This window comes from Notothenia rossii (genome assembly GCF_949606895.1).
Source record: "Notothenia rossii genome assembly, chromosome: 6".
Taxonomy (NCBI): Eukaryota; Metazoa; Chordata; class Actinopteri; order Perciformes; family Nototheniidae; genus Notothenia; species Notothenia rossii.
Window position 1 is genome coordinate 80,242,502 of NC_136909.1, and position 25,255 is coordinate 80,267,756.

Genomic DNA, 25,255 nt, shown 5'->3' on the forward strand with positions numbered 1-25,255 from the left:
ACTATATCATATAGCCTATGTGATATCATAGTAATTTTTTACGTATTTTGTATTTGTGGTTATCAAGTAACAGACACTTAAACAACAGAGAATGTTTTATAAGATAGTACTATACTGGCAAAACAATCCAACATTCCTTAAATTGAGCCTCCTCGCAATTTTATGCAGATGATTTATTCAGCCGTTTGCTGTTTAATCTGATGGGAAAGATATCGGTCAATAGAGAGAAAGTAAATAATCTATTTCGTTCTTCCGTCTAGAAAACTAGACGAAACGTCTAATAATTGAAATGACGTCAGGCGCGTCAGCCCTGCGCCACCGCGAACACAGCTTCAATCCACGGCAAGCCTTCAATCTACGGCACAACACTTGTTTTCAAACCAGTGTTCTTGTATATTACATTTCTTTGTGCATGCTTTTTTTCAGAATATTTACAAGTTATACTTTTAAAAAGTGGTGGGGACAAAATTGAACATTTCAAAAAGTGGTGGGGACATCAAATTACGTGCTGTAGTTTACTTCTTCCAACACATTGACTACAACTCCCAGCATACGGCTGACTTGACGGAAATAGGACCCATTAACTGAAGGTTAGTTCGTTTTGGATTTGACTGCACCGCATCGGGGCGGTTCTAAAAGTGACATCGGAGAACACAATACAAGAACATTTATCTCCGGTGTACGCAGGTGATGAAAACAAACGCCACATCGTTGAGAGTCTATGACCGTTACTACGTGCGCGATGTTATGGCTGGTGTTTTAGTTGTTGTACTTAGCCTAGCATGTTTAGTTCGTAAAACATCGTGATATAACTTCATTTATACATCAATGAAACCATTGGACTCAGATGAAGAGGAAGCGGAGCAGCTGTTTGCTCACCAAAAACAGCTTCGACGTAAGTTAAATGCTAAATTAAGTGTTAAATGTGCAAACAGCTAAAGAACGAAACGTTAAGCTCAATGATCAACTGGTTACATGTCACACAGTAAGTATGTGACAGAAGACTGAGTGTATTAAACGATATATTTATAAATTCATGAAATGTGTTGTTTACAAAATGAGTTATATTATAGTTTTAGACTCTCCGGTGTGTCATTGAAACTATGGTAACAAGAGGACAGGGAGATTCACTGCCACCTGTAGATGACTCCCTGTCACAATACTGTCAAACATCCTGATACGAATATTAGTTTAGCTTAGCTCAGTGCTGGAAAAAGTATTCAGATTCTATACTTGAGTAAAAGTACTAATACCCCGGTGTACAAATACTCAATTTTAGGTAAAAGTACTGCATTAAGATTGGTACTTGAGTAAAAGTAGTTAAGTACAATTCGGAAAATATACTTAAAGTTTTAAGAGTAAAAGTACTCATTGACGAAAAAGATCAAAAAGTATTTGAATATATATAAATATATTTCAAAGCAAAAGCACCAAACATTCGCATTTAGAAAACTGGAACCGTGAATTATTATTAAAAGTACTACAACACATATGTTTACTTGATAGTAAAGCTTTTTTTCTCACTTTTATGCTTATATTGGTAGGAAATGCACAGTTTTATTATCTAGTACCACTACATTAACAATAACCATGACCTGTAGCAGCATGTGGCAGTTTACCTGTTTGTTAACGTGTATTAGATTCTGCACCAAGGTGATGTTTAGAGCTGTTTGTTCATTCGGCAATACGTAAATGAACTATGAGATTAATTTCACTCAGTGTTATAAATATAGTTATTTATATACATAACAGTGATTTAGCCAACTGTTCACATTTATATGGGTGGTGGGTATGACTTTTTTTTTCACAGTCACCAACTAAACTGTCACTGGGCACAGAAATAATATACTGAATAAAACAGATTAGTATGTGTGTATAATGGTTTCAGAGCGGGCCAACAAGAGTCTGCAGCAGCTGAGCAGTGCACTGGAGCAGCAGAGCTCTGATGAAGAGGAAGAGGAGGAGGAGGAGGAGGAGGAGGGTGAGGAGCCCAGAGGCAGGGAGGGGAGCCACTTTACCATGGCTGGAGAGGACAGGACTGCATGGAGCCAAAAGACACAGAGTGAAGCAGGTGACAGTATTATTGATCCGTGAAATCTGGATGCCAATATCGTTCCAACTTTACTCAACTGACTTACAAGATAGATACACATCCACAATTGTTGTTACCGTAGATCTGTGGTTGAATGATGCTGAGAGTTCACATGAACATGCAATCACAAAAAGTTCTGTATACTGTAAACTGTGTTCAACTGCAATGGATTATTAGATCTGACAGTAGGCTACTACCCGCAGGTCTGAAACTACATTTTATTTGGTTGGAATAAGTCCTTTGGAAAAAAGCATTTAGCATTTTTTGGAACGCCTTTACTGAAGCATTATTGTTTGGAATAAAGTCTTTCTGTAGCCACACTGTCCGGGTTGCTGGTTTAGAGCTCTACACACATTTACTTAATAATAAGAAGTAGACGATGAAGCCTTTTAAGATATTCAGTAACATTTGAAATCAAAGACTTGAGTTGGATGCAAAATGAAACCACTACTTTTAACACAGCCTCTATTGGCCCAACTCTGTACTATAACGACATACATTCTGCTTTCTCACAGTGCAGACGCTTTACTGCTTGCCTCTGCTTGCATTTTTGATGATGAAGGCAGATATTCCCATTTTGTTTTTGTTCTCATTGTTGAGTTAATGAATGTTGAACAGTTAATAAAACCACCCAAAAAACACTTTATGCAGTGAATATGAAGCTTTTAGAGAACAGCTTAAGAAGCAATGTTTTTAAAAGAAAAGTGAAATTCACACAATTTAACCAGCTGATTTAAAATCATAACTCTTTGCTTCAGAATCGTTCAGATGTCACAAAAACTGTGAATTAAATTGGAAAATGTACAAAAGATTACAACACAATGTTCTCGTCATCTCACGCCTAGACTACTGCAACTCCCTCCTGGCTGGTCTACCTGCATGTGCCATCCGACCTCTGCAGCTCATCCAGAATGCAGCGGCTCATCTGGTCTTCAACCTTCCTAAATGTTCCCACACCACGCCGCTCCTCCGCTCCCTTCACTGGCTTCCGGTAACTGCTAGAATCCACTTCAAGACACTGGTACTTGCGTACCATGCTGCGAATGGATCTGGCCCTTCCTACATCCAGGACATGGTTAAAACGTACACCCCAGCACGTGCACTCCGCTCTGCATCAGCCAAACAGCTCGCTGCACCCGCACTGTGAGGGGGACCCAAGTTCCCATCAGCAAAAACACGTGGGTTTGCTATCCTGGCTCCAAAATGGTGGAATGAGCTCCCCATTGACATCAGGACAGCAGAAAGCTTACACATCTTCCGGTGCAGACTGAAAACTCATCTCTTTCGACTCCACTTCGAGCGATAGAACTATTAACAAAGCACTTATATACTAATAAAGGGCTGGCTTATCTAAAGCCAGTTGAGTAGCTCTTGAAATGTTTTAGCTTTATGAAACCTGATGTACTGATATGATTCTGTTTTCTTCAAGTTTGTATTTTGTTGGTCGAACGCACTTATTGTAAGTCGCTTTGGATAAAAGCGTCAGCTAAATGCAATGTAATGTAATGTAATTATCTGCCTCGGCCCGCGGCAGATAACTGGATGGCCTACCTGCCTGTCAGCCTTCCATCTCATGCACAAACTTATCTCGTGCCCTCATTGGTCATGTGCGCATGTGTGTTGGAGGAGGGGCTCTGTAAGGAAGTCTGAAGGAGTTTTCAAATTCTAGCTTACTCGAGCTGGTTTCTCCATTCTTACCTACCCTACCTTTAAGGCACGGACACACCAGCCAAACACCTGGCCAAAACGCAGAGACGCGAGGCGACGCAACAGTCGGGGTCCGTCTGTGTCAGTCCTTTGTTGTCAGATTGGTGTGTCTGGGCCTTAAGGCTGTTACACACAGAGACGATTATCGGCGTCCATAGATGTCGATAGATGTCGGGCCATCGATGAGCGGCGTGTCGCCCTACTCAGATTGGTGTATACTGCACCGTCGTGTCTTTTCGGCAGTGCCGACACCTTCCGCCGCCGATTCGACATGTTGAAGAAATCACTCTGATTGGCTGATCAGCTCAGTGAATCAGTGCATGAGAAGCGAAACGGAAGTGAGGGACCCAAACAAACTATTAAGAGACTATTGAGATTTCATTTAACTCCAGCTCTCGACACAGGTTCGGGAAAGCCCCGTGAGCTTCTCGTTGTAGAGTGAAAATGGAACGCACACTCTATTTGTTGTTTGTTTATATCACGCAGTCTGTTCTTCTTCTCTCGGTGTATCACACAAGAGGTTTCTCAATACTCAAATTTCCCCTCCTCGACTCCTCGGTCCTCCGGTAGTGACCCGGAAATTAATTTCAGCGCGCCATTTTGAAGGACATTTCATTTCCCTAAATGCACTTTGAGGACCGAGCATCGAGCATCGAGGAGGCTCTCTGGAGGAGCTCTAACCGAGGAGACACTGATGGGTCCTCCACGGCTCCTCCACGGATCCATTTCCGGGAACGGTGGAGGCGTGACGCATGGCCGGACTTATCCCACACAATGACAGCTCTGCATGCATCCCTTGGATATTATTTTAGTATCTGCTTTCATCGCAACACGATGTTTACAGCGAGAACAGCTGTGAGGTCCGTGTAGAAAGCAGAGCAGTGTGTAAAATATATATCACTCAGTATAACAGGCCTACATTACTTTCTGTATTTGTATGCTGTAGTTTAGTAGATATCTAACAAAAAGTCGATATTTTTCTAGACCATTTTTGCTTCACATAATAAAATACACAACGGCTGTAGCCTGATTATGCTTTAGGATCAGTAGGTGTGTGTGGTACAGTGTGGTGTGTGTGGTACAGTGTGGTGTGTGTTGTACAGTGCGTAGATGCGTAATTTCAATTCCCCATTTCAGCGACTAGAGAGGGGTGGGGGGTGGGGGATATATCCAGTCTCAGATTGTGTTACGTTATTATGAGAGTGCTCTCATACTTGTACTTGTTTGATTCTGAAATTGTATATATTTATATAAATGTGTGGGTGTGTATATGTCCGCATCTCTAGCCTTTTATTGTCCCTTTTATTGTCTCCGCACTGTCAATGAATGAAAAGTAAATATATATAAGTCGTCATGAACACATCTGTCCATCAGAGTGCTGCTGTGCCTCCTGTCATAATTAATGGACGTCTCTTTAAAATGACCGCTCATAGGAGAGGAGTTCTCATTTCTCCAACCGCCTGCTGCTTCCACTCCTCTCTCCTCAGTTCCCCTCCTCAGTCCTCCGCTCGCATCTCCTGTGGGCGGCACCAAGTCTCGAGGAGAGGAGTCGAGGATAGGAGTCGAGGAGGGGAAATTTGAGTATTGAGAAACCTCGACAGTCTGTCTTCCGGTTGTTGCCTCTTTTGAATGACGAATACACACTACCGCCGCCTGCTGGTAAGGAGAGTTATTGCCACTCACGAGTCACGCATGCGCAGTTCGTACGTGCAACTTGGCCGTCGGCTGAAGTCTTTGCAGTGTGTTCCAGTGCGAAACATGGCCAAGACGTAGGAGAAGTGAGGCGACGTTCCATCGGGACGTGTTCTTTGGTGTTCTTTGGTGTCAGTTTGGTGTGTAAGAAGCTTTAGAGGCTTAACACACTGCCCGTTTATTCAGTGTATTAATGAGGTTGTTGGAGAGCAGCAGGGGCGGATCTACCGGGGTGGCATGGGGTGACAACTGCCACCCTAAAAAATAGCCTTGCCACCCCACCTGCTACCCCAGTTGGCAGCTTTGTTTTGAAAGAAAAGTTGTGGCTCATCGGACAATTATGAGAGAAAATCTCTAATGTCCGAGTGCAAGTGAATGCAGCACAAGACGCGAGCTTTGCAACCCCTCCCCCGGCCCTGGCGCGAGCGTGGAAATATGATTGGCAGCGATTTCATTTGAACAGGACGGCGCAAAACGAGAAGCATTCGAACAAGGAATGAGGTATTTGCGGTCTATAATGACAGAGAAGAGACTGTCAATTTTGGCTGTACTTAGCATTGAATCAAAACGCACTAATGCTTTGGATCTTAATACATTTGTGAGGCGTTTTGCTGAACAAGATGGTAATCGCCGCATTCAGCTGTTATAGAGTGGCGAAGTCCCTCCCCTTCCGGTGGACCTCCATGAGACCTTATTTCGGAAAAATTATGTATTGAAGTCAATGGAGAGAGAAAGATTATCTTTCGATCCCGTTTGAATTGTGCCACGAATTACACATATGATGTTTGTCAATTTAAAAGATAATTTTGCAAGTAAAAAAAATAAAATGTGTCGTAAAACTGTGATGTAACACATTTTTTTGTGTGAAACGCTGAATGAACTACATCTCTGGTCTCGCACAACAACACACACCACCAAGATGGCCCTCACTACTGTCTTGTCAAAAAAGGGATTGACTACCCTCACTATAATAATACAATACAAAAATCTGTTGCATAACAAACCTAAGAGGAAAATTACATTCTATGGAGCAATTCAAGTGAGTAAAGCCAGTTATAACTAATTATTCGTCAGGCTTGATTTGAAATAACACAGTGTCTGACTATACCATATAGCCTATGTGATATCATAGTAATTTTTTACGTATTTTGTATTTGTGGTTATCAAGTAACAGACACTTAAACAACAGAGAATGTTTTATAAGATAGTACTATACTGGCAAAACAATCCAACATTCCTTAAATTGAGCCTCCTCGCAATTTTATGCAGATTATTTATTCAGCCGTTTGCTGTTTAATCTGATGGGAAAGATATCGGTCAATAGAGAGAAAGTAAATAATTTATTTCGTTCTTCCGCCAAGAAAACTAGACGAAACGTCTAATAATTGAAATTACGTCAGGCGCGTCAGCCCTGCGCCACCGCGAACACAGCTTCAATCCACGGCAAGCCTTCAATCTACGGCACAACACTTGTTTTCAAACCAGTGTTCTTGTGTATTACATTTCTTTGTGCATGCTTTTTTTCAGAATATTTACAAGTTCTACTTTTAAAAAGTGGTGGGGACAAAATTGGCCATTTCAAAAAGTGGTGGGGACATCAAATTACGTGCTGTAGTTTACTTCTTCCAACACATTGACTACAACTCCCAGCATACGGCTGACTTGACGGAAATAGGACCCATTAACTGAAGGTTAGTTCGTTTTGGATTTGACTGCACCTAATCGGGGCGGTTCTAAAAGTGACATCGGAGAACACAATACAAGAACATTCATCTCCGGTGTACGCAGGTGATGAAAACAAACGCCACATCATTGAGAGTCTATGACCGTTACTACGTGCGCGATGTTATGGCTGGTGTTGTAGTTGTTGTACTTAGCCTAGCATGTTTAGTTCGTAAAACTTCGTGATATAACTTCATTTATACATCAATGAAACCATTGGACTCAGATGAGGAGGAAGCGGAGCAGCTGGTTGCTCACCAAAAACAGCTTCGACGTAAGTTAAATGCTAAATTAAGTGTTAAATGTGCAAACAGCTAAAGAACGAAACGTTAAGCTCAATGATCAACTGGTTAAATGTCACACAGTAAGTATGTGACAGAAGACTGAGTGTATTAAACGATATATTTATAAATTCATGAAATGTGTTGTTTACAAAATGAGTTATATTATAGTTTTAGACTCTCCGGTGTGTCATTGAAACTATGGTAACAAGAGGACAGGGAGATTCACTGCCACCTGTAGATGACTCCCTGTCACAATACTGTCAAACATCCTGATACGAATATTACTTTAGCTTAGCTCAGTGCTGGAAAAAGTATTCAGATTCTATACTTGAGTAAAAGTAATCATACCCCGGTGTACAAATACTCAATTTTAGGTAAAAGTACTGCATTAAGATTGGTACTTGAGTAAAAGTAGTTAAGTACAATTCGGAAAATATACTTAAAGTTTTAAGAGTAAAAGTACTCATTGACGAAAAAGATCAAAAAGTATTTGAATATATATAAATATATTTCAAAGCAAAAGCACCAAACATTCGCATTTAGAAAACTGGAACCGTGAATTATTATTAAAAGTACTACAACACATATGTTTACTTGATAGTAAAGCTTTTTTTCTCACTTTTATGCTTATATTGGTAGGAAATGCACAGTTTTATTATCTAGTACCACTACATTAACAATAACCATGACCTGTAGCAGCATGTGGCAGTTTACCTGTTTGTTAACGTGTGTTAGATTCTGCACCAAGGTGATGTTTAGAGCTGTTTATTCATTCGGCAATACGTAAATGAACTATGAGATTAATTTCAGTCAGTGTTATAAATATAGTTATTTATATACATAACAGTGATTTAGCCAACTGTTCACATTTATATGGGTGGTGGGTATGACTTTTTTTTTCACAGTCACCAACTAAACTGTCACTGGGCACAGAAATAATATACTGAATAAAACAGATTAGTATGTGTGTATAATGGTTTCAGAGCGGGCCAACAAGAGTCTGCAGCAGCTGAGCAGTGCACTGGAGCAGCAGAGCTCTGATGAAGAGGAAGAGGAGGAGGAGGAGGAGGAGGAGGAGGAGGGTGAGGAGCCCAGAGGCAGGGAGGGGAGCCTCTTTACCATGGCTGGAGAGGACAGGACTGCATGGAGCCAAAAGACACAGAGTGAAGCAGGTGACAGTAACACTAATAACCTGTGCCATACTTTTTTTTCTACAATTGTTTCATCTTTAATACTTTTTTATGCATGCTTCTAAGGTAACATTAAGTTATTTTCTGCTGTAACAATGTACATTTCCCCTCTGTGGGACGAATAAAGGTATTCTGATTACTTTCAAAATCATTTGCAATACTACTTTTTATTATTCTTTCCTTACTATTGCCAAATGTACTTGTCCAATTAAGTTCACTTTGATTGTTTTCCTACTAGGCTCTGGTGTTAGTATGACTTATTCTACATTACATTTTTAATTGATATACTACGTATTTTTACTCATATTTATATTCTTTGTTGGTACTGTTTTTAGTATTACTTTGTTATTGTTGAGCAATCTCTGGCACAGGAGATTATTCAAGTTGTATCTCATTTTATTTACGAGATACCAGACTTCCTAGATTTTTCCATGTTCATAATCTTCCACAATAAAATTCCTCTTGTGTGTTTAAATAATGATTTCTTTGTATTTCGTCATTGTAGTAAATCAGTTGAAGAGCCTCCTCCTGAAGCAGTGCAGAGAAATTCCCTCTTCTTTCTCCCCTTCAAAGAAAAAGTCTCCACCCAAGGTAAAGTGTTGGTTGCTAAACATTTAAATCCAGTAGATACTTAGGAAAGCTATTTGCAGACTTATTTGTAAAGCTGGGAAATATTTCCTCTAGTTAACAGTTTGCTTTCCATTTACCCGTGATTTTACATTTTTAGAGAGTACAGCAGGGGGGAAGGTCCAACTCAGCTGATTTTGAAGATTTGGTCCCAATGATTCACAACCAATCAGAGTACATCCAACACCTGGAAGCTGAGGTCAAATTGTGCAAGGTATAAGGGAAAAAAAATGTGTTTGCGTTTTTATATACATGTAGGCATTCTTTTTAACTTTTGTTCCCATTTGGATACGATTCAATTCATTTCTATGTGTGTGTGACTTCAGGAGGAGCTGCAGGGGATGAAGCAGCGGATCACGGTGGTGGTGGTGGAGAATGAGAAGCTGCAGTCAGACCTCAAATCAAGAGCTGCGGATGAATCACTAAAAGACTACACAATGAGAAACTCCATGGTAATAATAATGTATCCTTGTGATAATGAGGAAAGAAGAATATTTGTACATTCTCATTTTCTACAGTATAAAAGGGCATAAATACTTAATAATACGTCAAAAAGAATGAAATAATTGTGATGTTATTTCTTTTTTACATGTTGTCAGTTGAATGCAGAAATGCAGCATAGTTGTAGATATCACAGTTATCTTTAGGAAAAACTAGTTCAAACTCTTTTACATCCAGTATGCTTTTCAAAACAAATTCACAAAATGAACTCAACACTTTACAGTAGAAGTGTTGACAACACTGCCTCAAGGTTCAAGGTTCTTTATTTGTCAAACGAACATAGCTACAGTGTAGTTATGTCGATGAAAATCTTGTGTCACAGGCTTCTCTAACAGTGCAACACAAAACACAGATAAACAGAAAAATATAGTGCAAGTAAATAGTAAATACAAGAAGAAAATAGTTTAAAAAAGTGAAATAAGAGTCTATATGCAAGTCATTGAAATATGATATATTAGGTTTATAGATAAATACTTTTTAAGTAGCAGCCAGATGAATATTTTGGATGTTGTTTCAACCGTTCAGGTGTTTAACAGTCTTATATCTGTGCTGATGTGTTCTTCAGGTCAATGAGAGTATGGCAGCCGACAGCCACAGCATGCTGCACAGAGCAGAACACTCCACATGGAAAAATGAAATGGTAGGGATTATGGATCAGCTTTCTCCTCTGTTACTGTTCAGCTCTCCTCATTTATATCTAACCCACATACTCCTCAAGTCATGACATGTTTGTATTATCAAAGTATTTTATGTTGTATAAGAAAATATGGGCTTATTCTCTGTGTACTATTTGTATTGTCCAAGCATCCATTGTTATGGACAAATGTGGTAAACTCATTAACACATCCCATCCTGTTTAATCATAATGATGTATTCACTCTTAATACGCAGTGATTTCAAATGGCATACTGGCATTTCTTTTTTCATTAGGAGCAATTGAAAGTGATCTACCAGGCTCAGTTTGAAAGCTTAGAGGCTCAGGTCATCTCCCTCAGGTCAGTTTACTTTACCTTTGTCCAGTTACCATGGCTTTTCCTTTCTGTCTTTTCTATGTGTAGGAATTGTAGGAGTTATCTTATTTCCTGCTTTTTTCTTCAGGAAGGATCTGTCGGTCAGTCAGAAGGAGTGTGAGGAGGTGAAGGTTCGCCTCAGACACCGGGAGAAGCAGGCTGCAGACGCACTGCGGGCTGATGGAGCGCCCCGTGTGGCAGGACTGTGTCTGCAGTGTGCGCAGCATGAAGCTGTGTTGGCTGGGACTCACACAAATCTGCATGTGCAGGCCATCGACAGGGTCACAAAGTCAGTGTCCAATATATCCTGCTAATCTTTCACAAGTCACTGTATATCATCTCTCAGGGTTCTTACGGTCATTACAAACCTGGAAAAGTCATGGAAATTCAAAATGCAAATTCCAGGCCCTGGAAAAGTTATGGAAAACAATATTTTTCCCAAAGTTTTGGAAAAGTCATGGAAATGTAACTTAACTTGCATCAAATATAATTTATATTTATCTAATCGTCGAAATAGTAATACTATAATGATAATACATACTGTATCGTATAGTAATGAAACATAAAATGGCATTTAACTGACGAGGTGTTTTGCTGGTGAGAGATTTGAGTTGCTTTAGCCTGTAGAAGCTAGTAAGCCTACTATTTGATTTGTTTTAGATAGGCTCAACCTGTTTCCTATGCAGACCTTATTTTCCTGTTCCATGTTAAAATAAACCATTTTCAGTGTTACTGCTGAGAAAGAGTAATTTGTTTGGTCATGGAAACTTAGGTAAAGGTCATGGAGAAGTCCTTGAAAAGTCATTGAAAATCATTGGTGAAAAAGTGTATGAACCCTGTCTCTTTATTTGAGCAAGAATACTATTATGCATTAATATATTGCACCTTATTGAAATGTTTCTATATGTGTCTGTAAGAGCCTTTATGATTACTGATGCTGTTTTTATTAGTAGTTTAAAAAAGAAAAAACATACAAGGGAAAAAGGTGCAAATCATTTCCTCCTTTTTACTAACGTTACCCCCCCAATTTCTTGTCCGTCAATCTTTAAGGGAGCGCGATGAGTTGCTGGTGGCTCTGCGTGCCGTGCGGGCCAGTCAGCAGGAGGCGCAACAGAGAGAGTGGTCAGCCTGTCTTCAAGTCAAACAGGCTGTGGAGATGGCGGAAGAAGCACATCTGTACAAAGCGAGGGTCAGAGAAACATGCACACATCTTTCCATCGGTCTTAGCTTACAGTCATTTAGATTTTACTTTCTATATTCCAATTGCGGCTGGTCTGGATAACCTCCTGTATTTGTTTGTGTGCATGCAGATGGAGGTGCAGTGTGAGCAGCTGTCCAGGGAGCTGGCTCGACAGAGGGAACATCTAGAACGAGAAGCAAAGGTCCTGAAGGAGAGACTGGCTGAGGCTCGAGAGGAGGGACGAGCGGAGGCCCGCAAACAGAAAGAGGAGCTGGCGAACACAGTAATTCACACTTTTTCACTTTTTAATTCTAGAAAACTATCGTATATTTACTTTATGTCCAGCTCTGGTTGGTTTAAAATACTGAATATCACTTATAATATATAAACGCACAAATATGAAATCAACTCTCGTTTATGTTTAACAATCACCAGAGGGAAATATTTAAACTGTTTCAGAAAAGTATGATTCATATCAAAAATAACATAAATACAACATTTATTGCCCTTTTTTGTATTGTTTAGATCTTATTTAAAGAGCCTGTTCCGATAAATATCAATAATTTCGAACATCGCGGGGAAATTCCTTCGACTCATTTTGAAGTTTTGGGGGAAGCCGGGAGTGACGTCAATGCGGGAACGCTTCACTGTGCGCTGACTGTGCGGCGAGAGAGCCAAACACAGTGTGCTGTCATGCGTAGAAATGGTGAATTACTGAGTTTAGGCACGTTAATAACGTTTTAATTAAGTTGACTACAGTGTATTCATATTTGTCAGTGCTCTCATGTCAATTTGGCAAACATAAACATAAATGATCGTGGTGAAGATGATGATTAAATTATGATTAAAAATCGGTAGTGAGAGCTGCTGAATTTCCTCCCGTCGGATGTGATATAAAAACAAATCGATTATTTTTGTAAGTTGTAAACTCAAGTGGATGAAACTACATTTATTAGTGCTTTCATGTCAATTCGGCGAACATATGATACATTAAATGATCGTGAGGATGATGATTTAAAAATCGTTTGTTTGAGCCGGTCTGCATTTCCTGATGAAAAAACAAACCGATGCTTTTTGTAGTTGTAGTACACCAACGTGGATTAAACGTGTGGTTTTTTTACCACAATGTTGGGGAAATTAATGGATCAAATGCACGGATTATTATTATTATTATTATTATTATTATTATTCCCACTCCGATCGGGACACTAGGTCCACCGTTTCCCGGAGCGAGGGCTGGGCTGGGTGCAGTGGCGTCCCGATGGGCCGGTACCGAAGTGGGCCGGTCGGATAAATCACTAGCACATCCCCCACTCCCCCCGTTGACAATTTACTAGCGGTACCGAATTGGGCCGGTCGAGAGTCCCGGGATGATTTTTAGTCCCAGTCCACCACTGGCTATGACAGTATTATCGCCCATATTGACGCACCTAATTCCTAAAATTCTAACAGATACAACATAAACCGATCCTTCAGCCTCATATGAGCTCTCAGACACGTTCAAAAATAAACTGTCATCGCTGTCTGAGCTTGCTGCTGTGTGTGCCATCGTGCTTTTACATGCAGATGCTGGGATCCTGAACGGTTCAGCTGGAGCGCTGTGCCCGCAATGACGTCACACATAATTTGGCGGGACTTGAAGAATCCCCGAGAAGATCCAGAATATGGTCAACATTGAAGGGCAGATTAATGGTTATCAAAGTACAAATATCCAAAATCAGTTAAGTAACGGATTTCAAGGGGACAATATTTACTCACATTGATGGGTTTGGATGATGGGGGAAACTCGTGTCACAGGCTCTTTAAAGGGGACCTATCATGCAAAATGCACTTTTTGATGTCTTTTATACATCAATATGTGTCCCCGGTTTGTCAGGGAACTCACGCAGCATCAGAAAAAAAAAACCTCTCTCTTCTCCTCCGTACCCAAATCTCTAAAAACGGGGCTACAACGGAGCTGATCCAGATTTGCGTCCGATATGACGTAATATCGGAAATGTGGGCTGACTTTACACCCACGGCCCTATCAGAAACGTTGCTATCAGAAACAATGCCCGACTGTTTTAGACTAACCTGTACTGGAGAGCATGTGTGTGAAGAAGCAGGAAATGAAAAGGAACTCACCTTGTGGTATAACCGGCAAGAGAGAAAGCCTTTGAGCTCCATACTGTTTCAGAGATAATCCTTGATAATCCATGATATGGCGTTTCATCACGGCAGTATTTAGTTTAGACAGTAGCTGCCGGGTCCCGCATGAGCTCAGCCCCCTCCTCTTTTTTTTAAAGCTTTATACCCAAAATCAGCACTTTTGAAACAGGAAGTGAAATAGAGGGATATGAGGCATGGCTAGAATGGGTGATCTGTTTGGTATTTTGAGCAAAACACTTCATAGACATGTTTTTTATATATCTGAGACCTATGCTATTGCCTAAAAATAGCATGATAGGTCCACTTTAAATTCTTAAAATGCTGTAAAGAAAGCAATAACTCTTACATACTTTATTTTATTTATTACATTTTAAAAATAAAATGCCAATCAACTGTGTGTGTGTGTGTGTGTGTGTGTGTGTGTGTGTGTGTGTGTGTGTGTGTGTGTGTGTGTGTGTGTGTGTGTGTGTGTGTGTCAGGTATCCAGCCTCTCGCAGCAGGTTGCCGAGTTGCAAGGACAGCTGGACAGAGCTCACAGAGACAACAGCTCTCTGACTAACCAGCTGGAGGATTCTCTCCGCAAACTCACCGCTCAGGAACAAGACAATACCAAGGTACACTGTCTGCAAGAGTACGTCTGTGTGTTGTTACTTATCATTAGTGCTCATGGACTTTTGCTGTTGGACCAGCTCCTACAAAGTTTGATGAACCTTTGAAGGAACAGAGGTCAAGAACATTCCTGATACGTGGATGTTTTCTGTACTTTCTACTTGTAATGCTTTCGTAATTCCACTGGATGGCAGCAAAGGTTTATCTATTTCAGTATTTATTCTCTGCTTGAAAGGTAAATTCAATATGAAAACATACATACGCTTAAAATAAGGTTAATGACAAAGCTTAATGTGAAGATTGATCGTTTTTAACATGTTGTATTGTAAAAAGACTTCCTTGTATGCATGCTACTTCCAAGTTGGCAGCGAGATTTTACTTTTAATGAAAGACTCAGGTTCAAGTATTGCATGTCAGCAAATACTCAACATGTTCAAGTGTCTTTGAGAAAGCAGACCAACTGTAGTTCTTGTTAGGACAAATGAGAAAACAGATTTTAAGTGTTACATCTAAAATAATATTGATTTTTATTGTCAATGAATAATAAATACAAATGACAGTAGTAAAGGTGGAGTTATTTAAATAGAGGTATATAGTAACAGTAAACATAAATAGACAAACTAATAATAATAATACATTTTATTTGGGGGGCGCCTTTCATAGCACCCAAGGACACCTTACAGGGCATTGGGGCAAATGTATCTTTATTCCCTTGTATGTGCACTTACAGGAAGTTAGACAAGTGAAACTCGTAGCCATCACAATTATAACATACTCTATTAAGAGCTGTGAGCTTTGGCCTGAATAAAGATTCTGATGATTCAAATGAAGGACCTTCCTACATAAGAATAGGGATATACGTCTATAATAAAAAAGAAAAGGAAAAGACAAATGATGAAAAAAAGAGCACAAGTAATATTTCTAATCAGTCCGTATCGTCTGTAGGTGTGTGTGGATCTGCGATATCAGCTCAGCCAGGCCCAACTGAAGAAAGGGGAGGCAGAGAGAGAGCTGCGAGAGCTCAACACCAAGACCAGCCGACACATGGAGAAAGCTGCACAGGTACGTCTGCACTCAACCCGCTTATCGGATATGAATTACTTCGATTTCTTTAGTAGCTTTAAGGTTCAGGTAAAAAATAGAAATCAGTTATTCTTTGAGGAAATGTAATTAAAGTTTAATTAGAAAAAGCACCCCCAAATATAAGAAAAAACACTTTATTTTCACATCCAACAGTTCTTAAAATCCGGTTTTGAAGCATCGGTTGATTGAAAAAAACCAAAAAACAAACAAATATATATATATAGTGCAAGTCCTGGTTACGCTTTGTTTGTTAGATTGAACTAGTCTCATAAAAAAATATGGATTTCCCTAATATTTCAAAACTTGGTTTGACCAATTGGAATCAAACTCTTTCGCATTTTTGATATCAAAATGATTTATTTCTTATGCATTTAGGTTGGGCGTGTAATTAGCCTAAAATGTTTTGTTTGCAAAGGACATAAGGTGGTTGTTGTGAAAGATTTCCTCACCTCCTCTTCCTTCTCTTTTTTCTATCTCTGCGGGACAGGAAGTAGAAAGGCTGAGCTCAGAGCTGGTTGGCTGTCGGCAGCACCTGGAGGCGGTCCAAAAGGACGGGAGCCAATGGCAGGCCGAAGCCCTGAGCCTAGCAGAACAGCTGGCAAACGCCCAGCGCCAACTGCACCTCACCAGGTAGTACCTAATCCTATTATACATGCCACCACACTCACACGCACACATACACACACACACGCACACACACACAGCACTCCCCTCTGCCCAGCTCCTGCCCAGCTCAGCCCTGTCCAGTCCAGTTCAGACCAGCACACCAACTGCAGCGCACCAGGTAACAGTTAATCCTATTATACAAACCACACACACACACACACCAACACACATGCGCTCCTCTGTGCCATGGTCCCGGTACCAACTGGACCTCACCAGGTCACCTCTAATCCTGTTAAGCATGCCACAGCATAATGCAACACACACAAACACACACAGCATGTATATACACACTGCCCACTCCGTGCCACCAGGCCAGTGCCCAGAAACAGCTCCAGCAGAGCCAAAATGGCGCCTAAACCTTTCTTCTGTCCCTTGCGCGCACACACACACACACACACACACACACACACACACACACACACACACACACACACACACACACACACACACACACACACACACACACACACACACACACACACACACACACACACACACACACACACACACACACACACACACACACACACACACACACACACACACACTGCGGCTGATGGTCACTGGACAGCCTGGCCTCGGTGCCACCTGCCAGTGCCCTGCATCCCTTCTCACAACGGGTACTACCGGCTCCCCTCCCTCTGACCCTATCTTCTCTCTTTCTATTTCTGCATCTTTTTTTCCCACTGTTTCCGTTCCTTTGATATTCTTTGATAATCATCCCAACGACTCATCATTTTTTCTATGTGCATCTCTTTTTTACCCCCTTAGGTGTCTGTCTTTGCAATCATTTAAACTTCTATCATCTTTCCAATCATTATTTTACCCTCTCTTTTCCTGCATTCCTTCCTTCCCCTCTCCTTCCCTCCTGTCATCCGCTGGCTGCTGTTCCTTTCCACACCATACACTGCCAGGGCCATGCCAGCCCATGCCAGCCGCCCAGGGCACTCTCTCACCCCCGCTGCCCACAGCCGAGGTGTCTGAGATGGGCACAGATGTGGCGGTGGTGGCCTGTGGTGCTGGAGGCAGCGGGATGCAAGTTTGTGTAATCTTTGAGTGTGTGTGTGTGTGTGTGTGTGTGCGGAGGGGGGGTATATTTGTGTTTATGTGTCTTTTAGCTCCCGGCTTGATCTGTGTTTAAGTGTGTTTGTCTGTCAGCTGGCCAGCGCTAACACACTGGCCGCATGGCAGTCTGCGTGTGTTTTAAGGGATGAAGCAAGCAGTGTGTTTTGAGTGTGTGTGTTTTGCCGCCAGCTGTGGAGAATGACATGCATATTGATGTGGCAACATGATGACTTTGACCTGTACTAGAGGAGCCACTGGACTAAACCATTTTACTACCATGTGTGCGGGTGTATGTGCATGAGAGAGTTTATAGTTTTATCTGTCCGCAGATGCATACTAGATGTTTGACAGCTGTTGACTTGGCTGAGCATGTAGCCATTCAAATTCAATTTTGGTCATTAGCAGTGAAAGCCACTTCTGATTTAATATGGATACTTCTTTCCTCCAGCAGTGCATGAGAAGCAGGAGCACATCAGTATCACAAATCAGATTCAAACTTTTAAAAGCAGCGTTGGACAAAAGTAACAATATTTAAAACAACAAATCCCCACAGCTATAACGCATTGATATAAGTATGTACTACATGTACTGTACAGGAAGACTTTATATAAAGACTTGCATGTATGGTAGCCATTCATATAGTTACATTGAATATCATAAAAGGAATCTGCTGGCCTTCTTTTTCTTACAAACTCGGGTTGTATTATGAACCCATGATGAAACCTTTGTATGCATTACCTAGCATCAGAAACTGTACCATCAGTGCTGGTCAGGCAAGTGGTATGTTTTTATAAACTTAAACTACAAAACAACACATATTGAATATACACCTAGAACACCAGCTGGACACTTATTGGAAGGTAAGCATTTAAACTGGCACATGTTAGGGGCGTCCGACTTTTTCAGGCCTGATACTGATACCTATCAGCCAATGCAAAGTAAACATATGATACCAGCCTGGTACTGGTACACTGGCAGTGTTTAAGAAATAAGCTGTGTTACTCAATATGTGTGACTGGGATACTTTCTGATGTCTAAAGCAGGCTTTGCTTGAACATAGCTTTCTTAACAGTGTAAAACAAAATGTAAAAAGTAAATACATACGGATGAGCTAAATTGTTATTGTTATTAAAACAAGAAATCGTAAACCAGCAAGCATGAAATACCTCCCAACAGCTGTCATGTTTGCACCTGTTTTAGTTGAGAGAGGGCGCGACGCGTTAATCGTTTAATATATTGGGAACATACACTTTTTTCAAGGCGTTCATCATTTTGACGGTGGACGACCATCTGACAAGTAACTAATTGAATCTCACTGACACAAATGACTGTTTCAGCTTCAGCGTTAGGGACCTAAGTTTTTCATCGACACAAGTACACTGCAGCTATGTACGAATGACAATACAAGCCTTCAATCTTGAAAGTTGCTACACTCATCACCGTGTCACTTTGGATGTTGCGCTCATCATCGCCCTCAGCATTGGGAATACGAGGCAGGTACTCTTGAGCAAAAGTTCTGCTGAGGACACGCTGAGGATTTTAGTTTCCATTCTCACCACTCACAGTTAAGCTGTCCAGCAGGCTTGTTTTCCTAAGCTTGGTGTTTTTTCTTTGAAGCCCATTAAGTCTTTACATCCATCCACTGATCCATCCGTGTCTGTTGATCAAAGTTTTCAAAGATGGGGTTGTAGAATATCTCTGATATAACTAAAGATGAAGGCATCTAACGAAACAGGGAAACTGGACATCTTTGCAGCAGCAATCAAACACAAACCCACACACAACCACACGTCACACACACACCTGCTGAGAGTCGGTTACAGCCTTTTTTTAGTATTGGTCTTTTTTCCTTACTTTTCATGTTCTCTATTGCTTTTTCCTCATGCTGTTCCAAACTGGACAAAAAAACCTCAAGCGCTATCTGTCTGTGGGCCTTCTGGGGCTTTGCAGGACTACATGTAGTTCATTGTAATGCCTCCGTTTGCCCTCTCTCTCTTGTTGGTCACGAAAGAGCCATGCACAACTCTTTGTACTGTATCTGTAGCGGGCAGGTTTGTCTGACGTTGTTTGTGTGAGAGTAAGAGTGTGAGATTCACAGTTGCAAGGCTGGGAGGCATTTGTGTGACCATCCTTGGAAAGCAGCTCTTTGATTCTGTCTCTGCAACTTCCTCGCTCCCCTCTTTCATTCTGTCCTCCTCTCGTGGCCCGAATGATCACAGCCGCTCTTCAAACAGGGGACATGAAGCACAGACAGCCTCTGTTTGATTTCCGATAGGCCTACCTTTCCTTTCTGATAAACACAAGCACACGTATTTGTTTACACAACATGTACATGCCTGCAAATGTGCACACTGACGCGCACATCAGTCAAATCCACATGCCTGTACACACACACACACACACACACACACACACACACACACACACACACACACACACACACACACACACACACACACACACACACACACACACACACACACACACACACACACACACACACACACACACACACACACACACACACACACACACACACACACACACACACACACACACACACACACACACACACACACACACACAGATGCATGCACGCATCCGGGGGTCCCACGGCGGCTGGTGCGCTGTGCTGCGCTCCAGGATTGGATCATCAGCCAGCTGTGAGTTGGACAGCCCAGGATCTGTCCTAATCCCTGCCACTCTGTTCACATCGCCACACACACACACACACACACACACACACACACACACACACACACACACACACACACACACACACACACACACACACACACACACACACACACACACACACACACACACACACACACACACACACACACACACACATACGCACACTTATACACATTCCAGCCCCAGCCCAGCAGAGGGCTTTACTAAGTTTGTTTTGTTTGTTTGCTCCTGTCTTTCTTGACTTTCTTTCTGCTCCTCTTTCCCTTGTCTCCATCCGGCTCTATTTCTCTTGTGTTGTGATCACATTTCCCAAAGGCCTTAGTGAAAACTGCCCGGCATAACTTTGCTTCAACACATGCCAGGTATGCATATATGAATAGATGTGTGTGTTTGCATGTGTTAGTATATCCATGGTCAGTTGAGGCTTTTGTGGTTTGGACGAGTCGAGGCCACAAATCTTCCACCAGTTTGGTTATCCCTATGAAATCAAGCATCCATGTTCATGAGGGTGCTTGCCGAGAGCTGTGGACGGACATGGAGCTGAGATGACTTCAGTAAAGAAGTTAACTTGCTGTCACTTTCTCACCTAAAACTTGTGACTATGGTTTCCAGGGCCGGAAAATGTCCAAACAGGACCGTCATAATATTTAATCTGCATCTGCGTGAAATGAGATCAAGAAAGAATCTGAGCTTTCGGCCAAAAATGTAAAAAGTTTTTAACTCTTTAATTGAGATTTGATTTAACTTTGATTTTTCTTCTCTTTTTACAAAATGAACCAAAATACTGACAAGGAAGATAGTAGAAAGACAATATGGAGAATACATATGGAACTTGTATTCAAATCATACCCTCTAAACTAAAAAGACGTCACGTTTGAATTATACTACCATTTCTAAGCTTCTTTACAGACATTAAAGGTAGGGTAGGTAAGAATGGAGAAACCAGCTCGAGTGCGCTAGAATTTGAAAATACACAACCGAAAAAAATCTGCCACTTCCTTACAGAGCCCCTCCTCCAACACACACGGACGCGCACATGACCAATGAGGGCACGAGATAAGTTTGTGCACAGATGGAAGGCTGACAGGCAGGTAGGCCATCCAGTTATTTTAGCCGGGCCGGCTCAGATGATTGGTCGTGCTTTTTACAGCGCTACGGCTTCCACAGATGAAAATGTTTTAATGTATTTATTGTCAAAGCATTCATTGCTATCGGGATGTTAAGAGCATTCCATGGAATATAACAAAAGTGTTTCTGAAGTGAATTACCTACCCCATCTTTAAATGAATGAAATGAAACCATGAAGTGCATCTTTGAATGGAAAAATGACACTGATTGCTTTTGACTCTTTCCATTATGAGTGTTATTTGCAAGGGGGATAACTGAGGAGGTCTCTTCTTTTTATTCGCTAAACTTTTTTGGGTCAGAGTTTTGATTATCTAAAGCAGGGGTGTCAAACTCAAGGCCCGGGGGCCAAATCCGGGCCCGTGACTTCACTTCCTGTGGCCCCACCAGAGCTTGCAAAGAATATAATATGTTTATTGTACGGTTACATGCCGATTTACAGAATCATGTTGGCCATAAACTACATGTCCCACAATGCATCTCAAATTTGACTTTGACTCTTTTTTCAAAATATATATATTTTTTCAAAATGTCACTTCTTTTTTTTGATTTTGACTTTTTTTTCAGAATTTGGCTTTTCTTTTTAAATCATTTTGTGACATGCGCACTGAAGAGACTTGCGATTTTTTGCCCTAGATTTCTGATTTCAGACATAGTTCGTTATGAAGTTATTACCCTATTCTAATAATCCAATGCAGAGGCAATAATGTAATATAATACATTATTTTATATATATTAAATATTTAGAAATGTATTTTTATATAGTCTTAAAGTTACAACCGGCTCTTTGAGTGCAACCATAATGCGGCCCGTGATGAAGTTGAGTTTGACACCCCTGATCTAAAGCGATGTTCAAAGCACAGCTAGTGTCATATGCTGTCCAGGTTGTTCTGTACATCGCTTTTTTTTAAAGCATATTTCTGATTTCTGATAATGGGCTGAATAGATGAAGTCGATTTCACTTGACTGGAGGTAGAACATTTGGACACTGAAGGAGGATTCTGGAGAGTGAGGGATAACTGAGATAGTCTTAAAGCCTGGCAGTAGCAAGACGAGGGGAGTTTGGAAAGGAATATGAGGAGCATGGACACCTACCTCTTTGAAAGGAAAGAAGCCAGTTGATGCAGCATACAGTAGGCATGAGATCAAGATGCCTCCCTGTGGAAGTACTCCAGCTGGGCACCAGTGCATATCTAGAACATGTTTGAGGGATTATATGTCCCGCTGTATCGTCATTTGTAGAACTTAAACTCACCAAGTTAATAAAGAAGAGATTATGTGCCAATACAAAACAAATGAAGCCAATAATGGACTGTCAGCAATCTTAATAAAGTAGTCGGTGAAAAGGATAAGTTACAAGTAGATGGAGCTAGAAAAGAAGACAACGTTTTCTGTGTTTTAGGCTGCATTCTCCTCTCTGTGACCCTGAAATCAGAAGATGGATGCTGAGAGGCGGAGAACTCAAAAGCTCCAGACCAACCGCTGTGACTCTATATCCAAAGTTCCCCAAACTCTATTAAACATGTCACGCTGCTGCTGCTCTCTCTCCACCTAAACCTAGTTCTGTCTCTATTTTTTTCCTCCCCTCTGTTGTATATCGTGATAGCAAGGTCTGGAAAGGCGGTGAACAGAACAGTGTGTGTGTGTGTGTGTGTGTGTGAGGGCGGAGAAGTGTAAATGAGGAAGGTGAGGCAGCAGATGCCGCGTCCCGCCAGAGGCTCGCTTTGAGCAGCGAGTGAAATCTGGGCGCGACAAAACTGCTGCAAACCAACTCGGCGGGAGGCCCTTGTCCAATCACGGCCCGGAATAAAAGGGCCAGGGCGCCACGCGGGCTGCAGTCGCTCAGAGAGGTGGGGGCCATAATGAACCTTCAAGCACTGCCAGCGAACCCACACACACACACACACACACACACACACACACACACACACACACACACACACACACACACACACACACACACCCGCGCACACAGCATCATTCTTTCTACCTGGCATAAACAGTGCTTAACCGCTGTCACTACACACACAACCTCTACAACTGTGTGTGTGTGTGTGTGTGTGTGTGTGTGTGTGTGTGTGTGTGTGTGTGTGTGTGTGTGTGTGTGTGTGTGTGTGTGTGTGTGTGTGTGTGTGTGTGTGTGTGTGTGTGTGTGTGTGTGTGTGTGTGTGTGTGTGTGTGTGTGTGTGTGTGTGTGTGTGTGTGTGTGTGTGTGTGTTTGTCTGACACATGCATGAGTGTTGACTCGTTTGCGAGGCTGCGTTCAGTTTTGTGCGAATGTTAAGTGTTTGGGCTACACCTGTGTCTGTGAAGTTTGATGTGTGTGTCTGTGTGACAGCAGCGGGGCAGAGCCAGGTATGAGGCTTGCTGTGTATTTTTGTGTGTGTGTGTGTGTGTGTGTGTGTGTGTGTGTGCTTGGCTGGTCGGCAGCCATGTTGTTGGGTAGCAGATGGCACCATGGTTGGCAGGGGAGGGGCTGCTTAGCACAACTAATCAGACAGTTACGGATAGGGCAGCTGGGAGGGCCGTTGGCCAGCAGTGTGTGTGTGTGTGTGTGTGTGTGCATGTGTGTGTGTATGTGTGTGTACCACAGAGTGCCATGATGTTGACAGTGGTGGGCCCGTTGGCTCGGTGACGAGACCTTGCCGAGTTCTTCTCTCCTCGCTGTCGGAGTGCCCTCTCTGCCATCCTGCCTTCTCACCTCTCTGCACTCTCGCTGTCTCTCTCTCTCAATCTGTTGAGACCCACTTGGTCTTTTATCTTTCAGTTCCTTTGACTCTCTATCTCCTTTTGTCTTTCTGTCACAATGACTTAGTGTCTTCCTTTCTCTAGTCTGATTGTAAACCCATCTGTGTTTACTCACTTGATGTGACAGTAATTAACGAATAACGTGTTTTTTTTAACGTGTCAAGCTTGGCACTAATACAAATGGAAATACAAAATGTTTTGAAACAGTTCAGGGAAATAAGCAGTATACTGTACCTTTTTAAAATGATTGCCTCTTAAGCAGTAACATATTGTTTATCCTAACTCTGTCACTTCAAAACAATATTCACATTGACATGCGTATATGTTTGCTTAAAAGGCAAAGTAAAACAAATAAAAGCCATCTAGAGCTTCTCTAAGTTTCCTAAAGCATGTCATTGTGTGCAACATCAATACTTTTGACTAATGGTCGATGATATCCATACAAAGACCAAACTAAAGAACTCAAGAAGACGGGCTCAGTCTTCAGGGGTTTTTGCAAAAAAGGCAACCCTTATTGACGCCTGCTGAAACTGTATGAGTAATGTGGTCTAGGATCTTTTTCGGCCGATATTATTTTGTGATGTGCTGGTTTACAGATCCAGTCTTACACATTTCCATCTTCACGTCTCCTTCCATCCATCATCCCTTTTGTTTCTTACAGTGGATAAACGATACCATTTTCCCCTGTTAGCTAGCCATGCTTACACTTACCCTGTAATTGTGCTAGAAATATCACAGTGGTCAAACTTTAGATGCTATAAGTTCAGAAGTGGAAAATCCCACACGATATTAGCAGAATTATTAACCAGAGCTGTAATCCGTCCATCCTGCGGGGCTGGGAATGGATCGAAGAGACAGATCGCTGACTGGGAGTCCTCAGGCAAGATGGAGGCAAATCTGTCGGCTACAACTGTTGTCACCCCAGCCAAGTGTGCCCTGGGACACTGGCCTACATACAGACACTACTGCTGGAGGACAGGGAACAGAGGGGAGAGCACCAGCCCTCCGCCATGCATCCACCATCCACTCTTCACCTCTTCTTTCCCTCCCTCTTGTGTAGCACATTTAAAGCCACCACTTCAAGGATCTTATGCATCCTCAGTAATCTG

General features: G+C 41.7%; 2 protein-coding genes across 2 annotated transcripts in view; both read left to right on the top strand.

Annotated features, from left to right (window-relative positions):
* The first annotated feature begins 704 nt into the window (after window positions 1–704).
* LOC307042831 (uncharacterized protein) lies at window positions 705–3,633 on the top strand. Its single transcript, XM_079686988.1, has 3 exons — window positions 705–895; window positions 1,889–2,071; window positions 2,938–3,633. Exons 1-3 carry the CDS (start codon window positions 829–831, stop codon window positions 3,237–3,239), a joined length of 552 nt encoding a protein of 183 aa, XP_079543114.1. The 5' UTR covers window positions 705–828; the 3' UTR covers window positions 3,240–3,633.
* Window positions 3,634–7,311: 3,678 nt separating this feature from the next.
* Window positions 7,312–25,255, top strand: part of sdccag8 (SHH signaling and ciliogenesis regulator sdccag8) — a 57,377-nt gene continuing 39,433 nt past the window's right edge. The window contains exons 1-13 of the mRNA XM_079686989.1: window positions 7,312–7,487; window positions 8,481–8,669; window positions 9,193–9,278; window positions 9,415–9,528; window positions 9,641–9,766; window positions 10,381–10,455; window positions 10,746–10,810; window positions 10,914–11,114; window positions 11,876–12,014; window positions 12,136–12,288; window positions 14,633–14,767; window positions 15,708–15,824; window positions 16,333–16,475. Coding sequence (XP_079543115.1) covers window positions 7,421–7,487; window positions 8,481–8,669; window positions 9,193–9,278; window positions 9,415–9,528; window positions 9,641–9,766; window positions 10,381–10,455; window positions 10,746–10,810; window positions 10,914–11,114; window positions 11,876–12,014; window positions 12,136–12,288; window positions 14,633–14,767; window positions 15,708–15,824; window positions 16,333–16,475 — 1,610 coding nt within the window. The 5' untranslated portion in view covers window positions 7,312–7,420. The remainder of the gene's footprint in view (window positions 7,488–8,480; window positions 8,670–9,192; window positions 9,279–9,414; window positions 9,529–9,640; window positions 9,767–10,380; window positions 10,456–10,745; window positions 10,811–10,913; window positions 11,115–11,875; window positions 12,015–12,135; window positions 12,289–14,632; window positions 14,768–15,707; window positions 15,825–16,332; window positions 16,476–25,255) is intronic.

Excerpts from the sequence above, each read along its gene's own strand:
- LOC307042831 (XM_079686988.1), top strand. The coding sequence starts at position 829 with ATGAAACCATTGGACTCAGATGAAGAGGAAGCGGAGCAGCTGTTTGCT. Across the intron at positions 896-1,888 it reads TCACCAAAAACAGCTTCGAC|AGCGGGCCAACAAGAGTCTG; the intron begins GTAAGTTAAATG and ends TAATGGTTTCAG. Across the intron at positions 2,072-2,937 it reads AAAGACACAGAGTGAAGCAG|ACTACTGCAACTCCCTCCTG; the intron begins GTGACAGTATTA and ends TCTCACGCCTAG.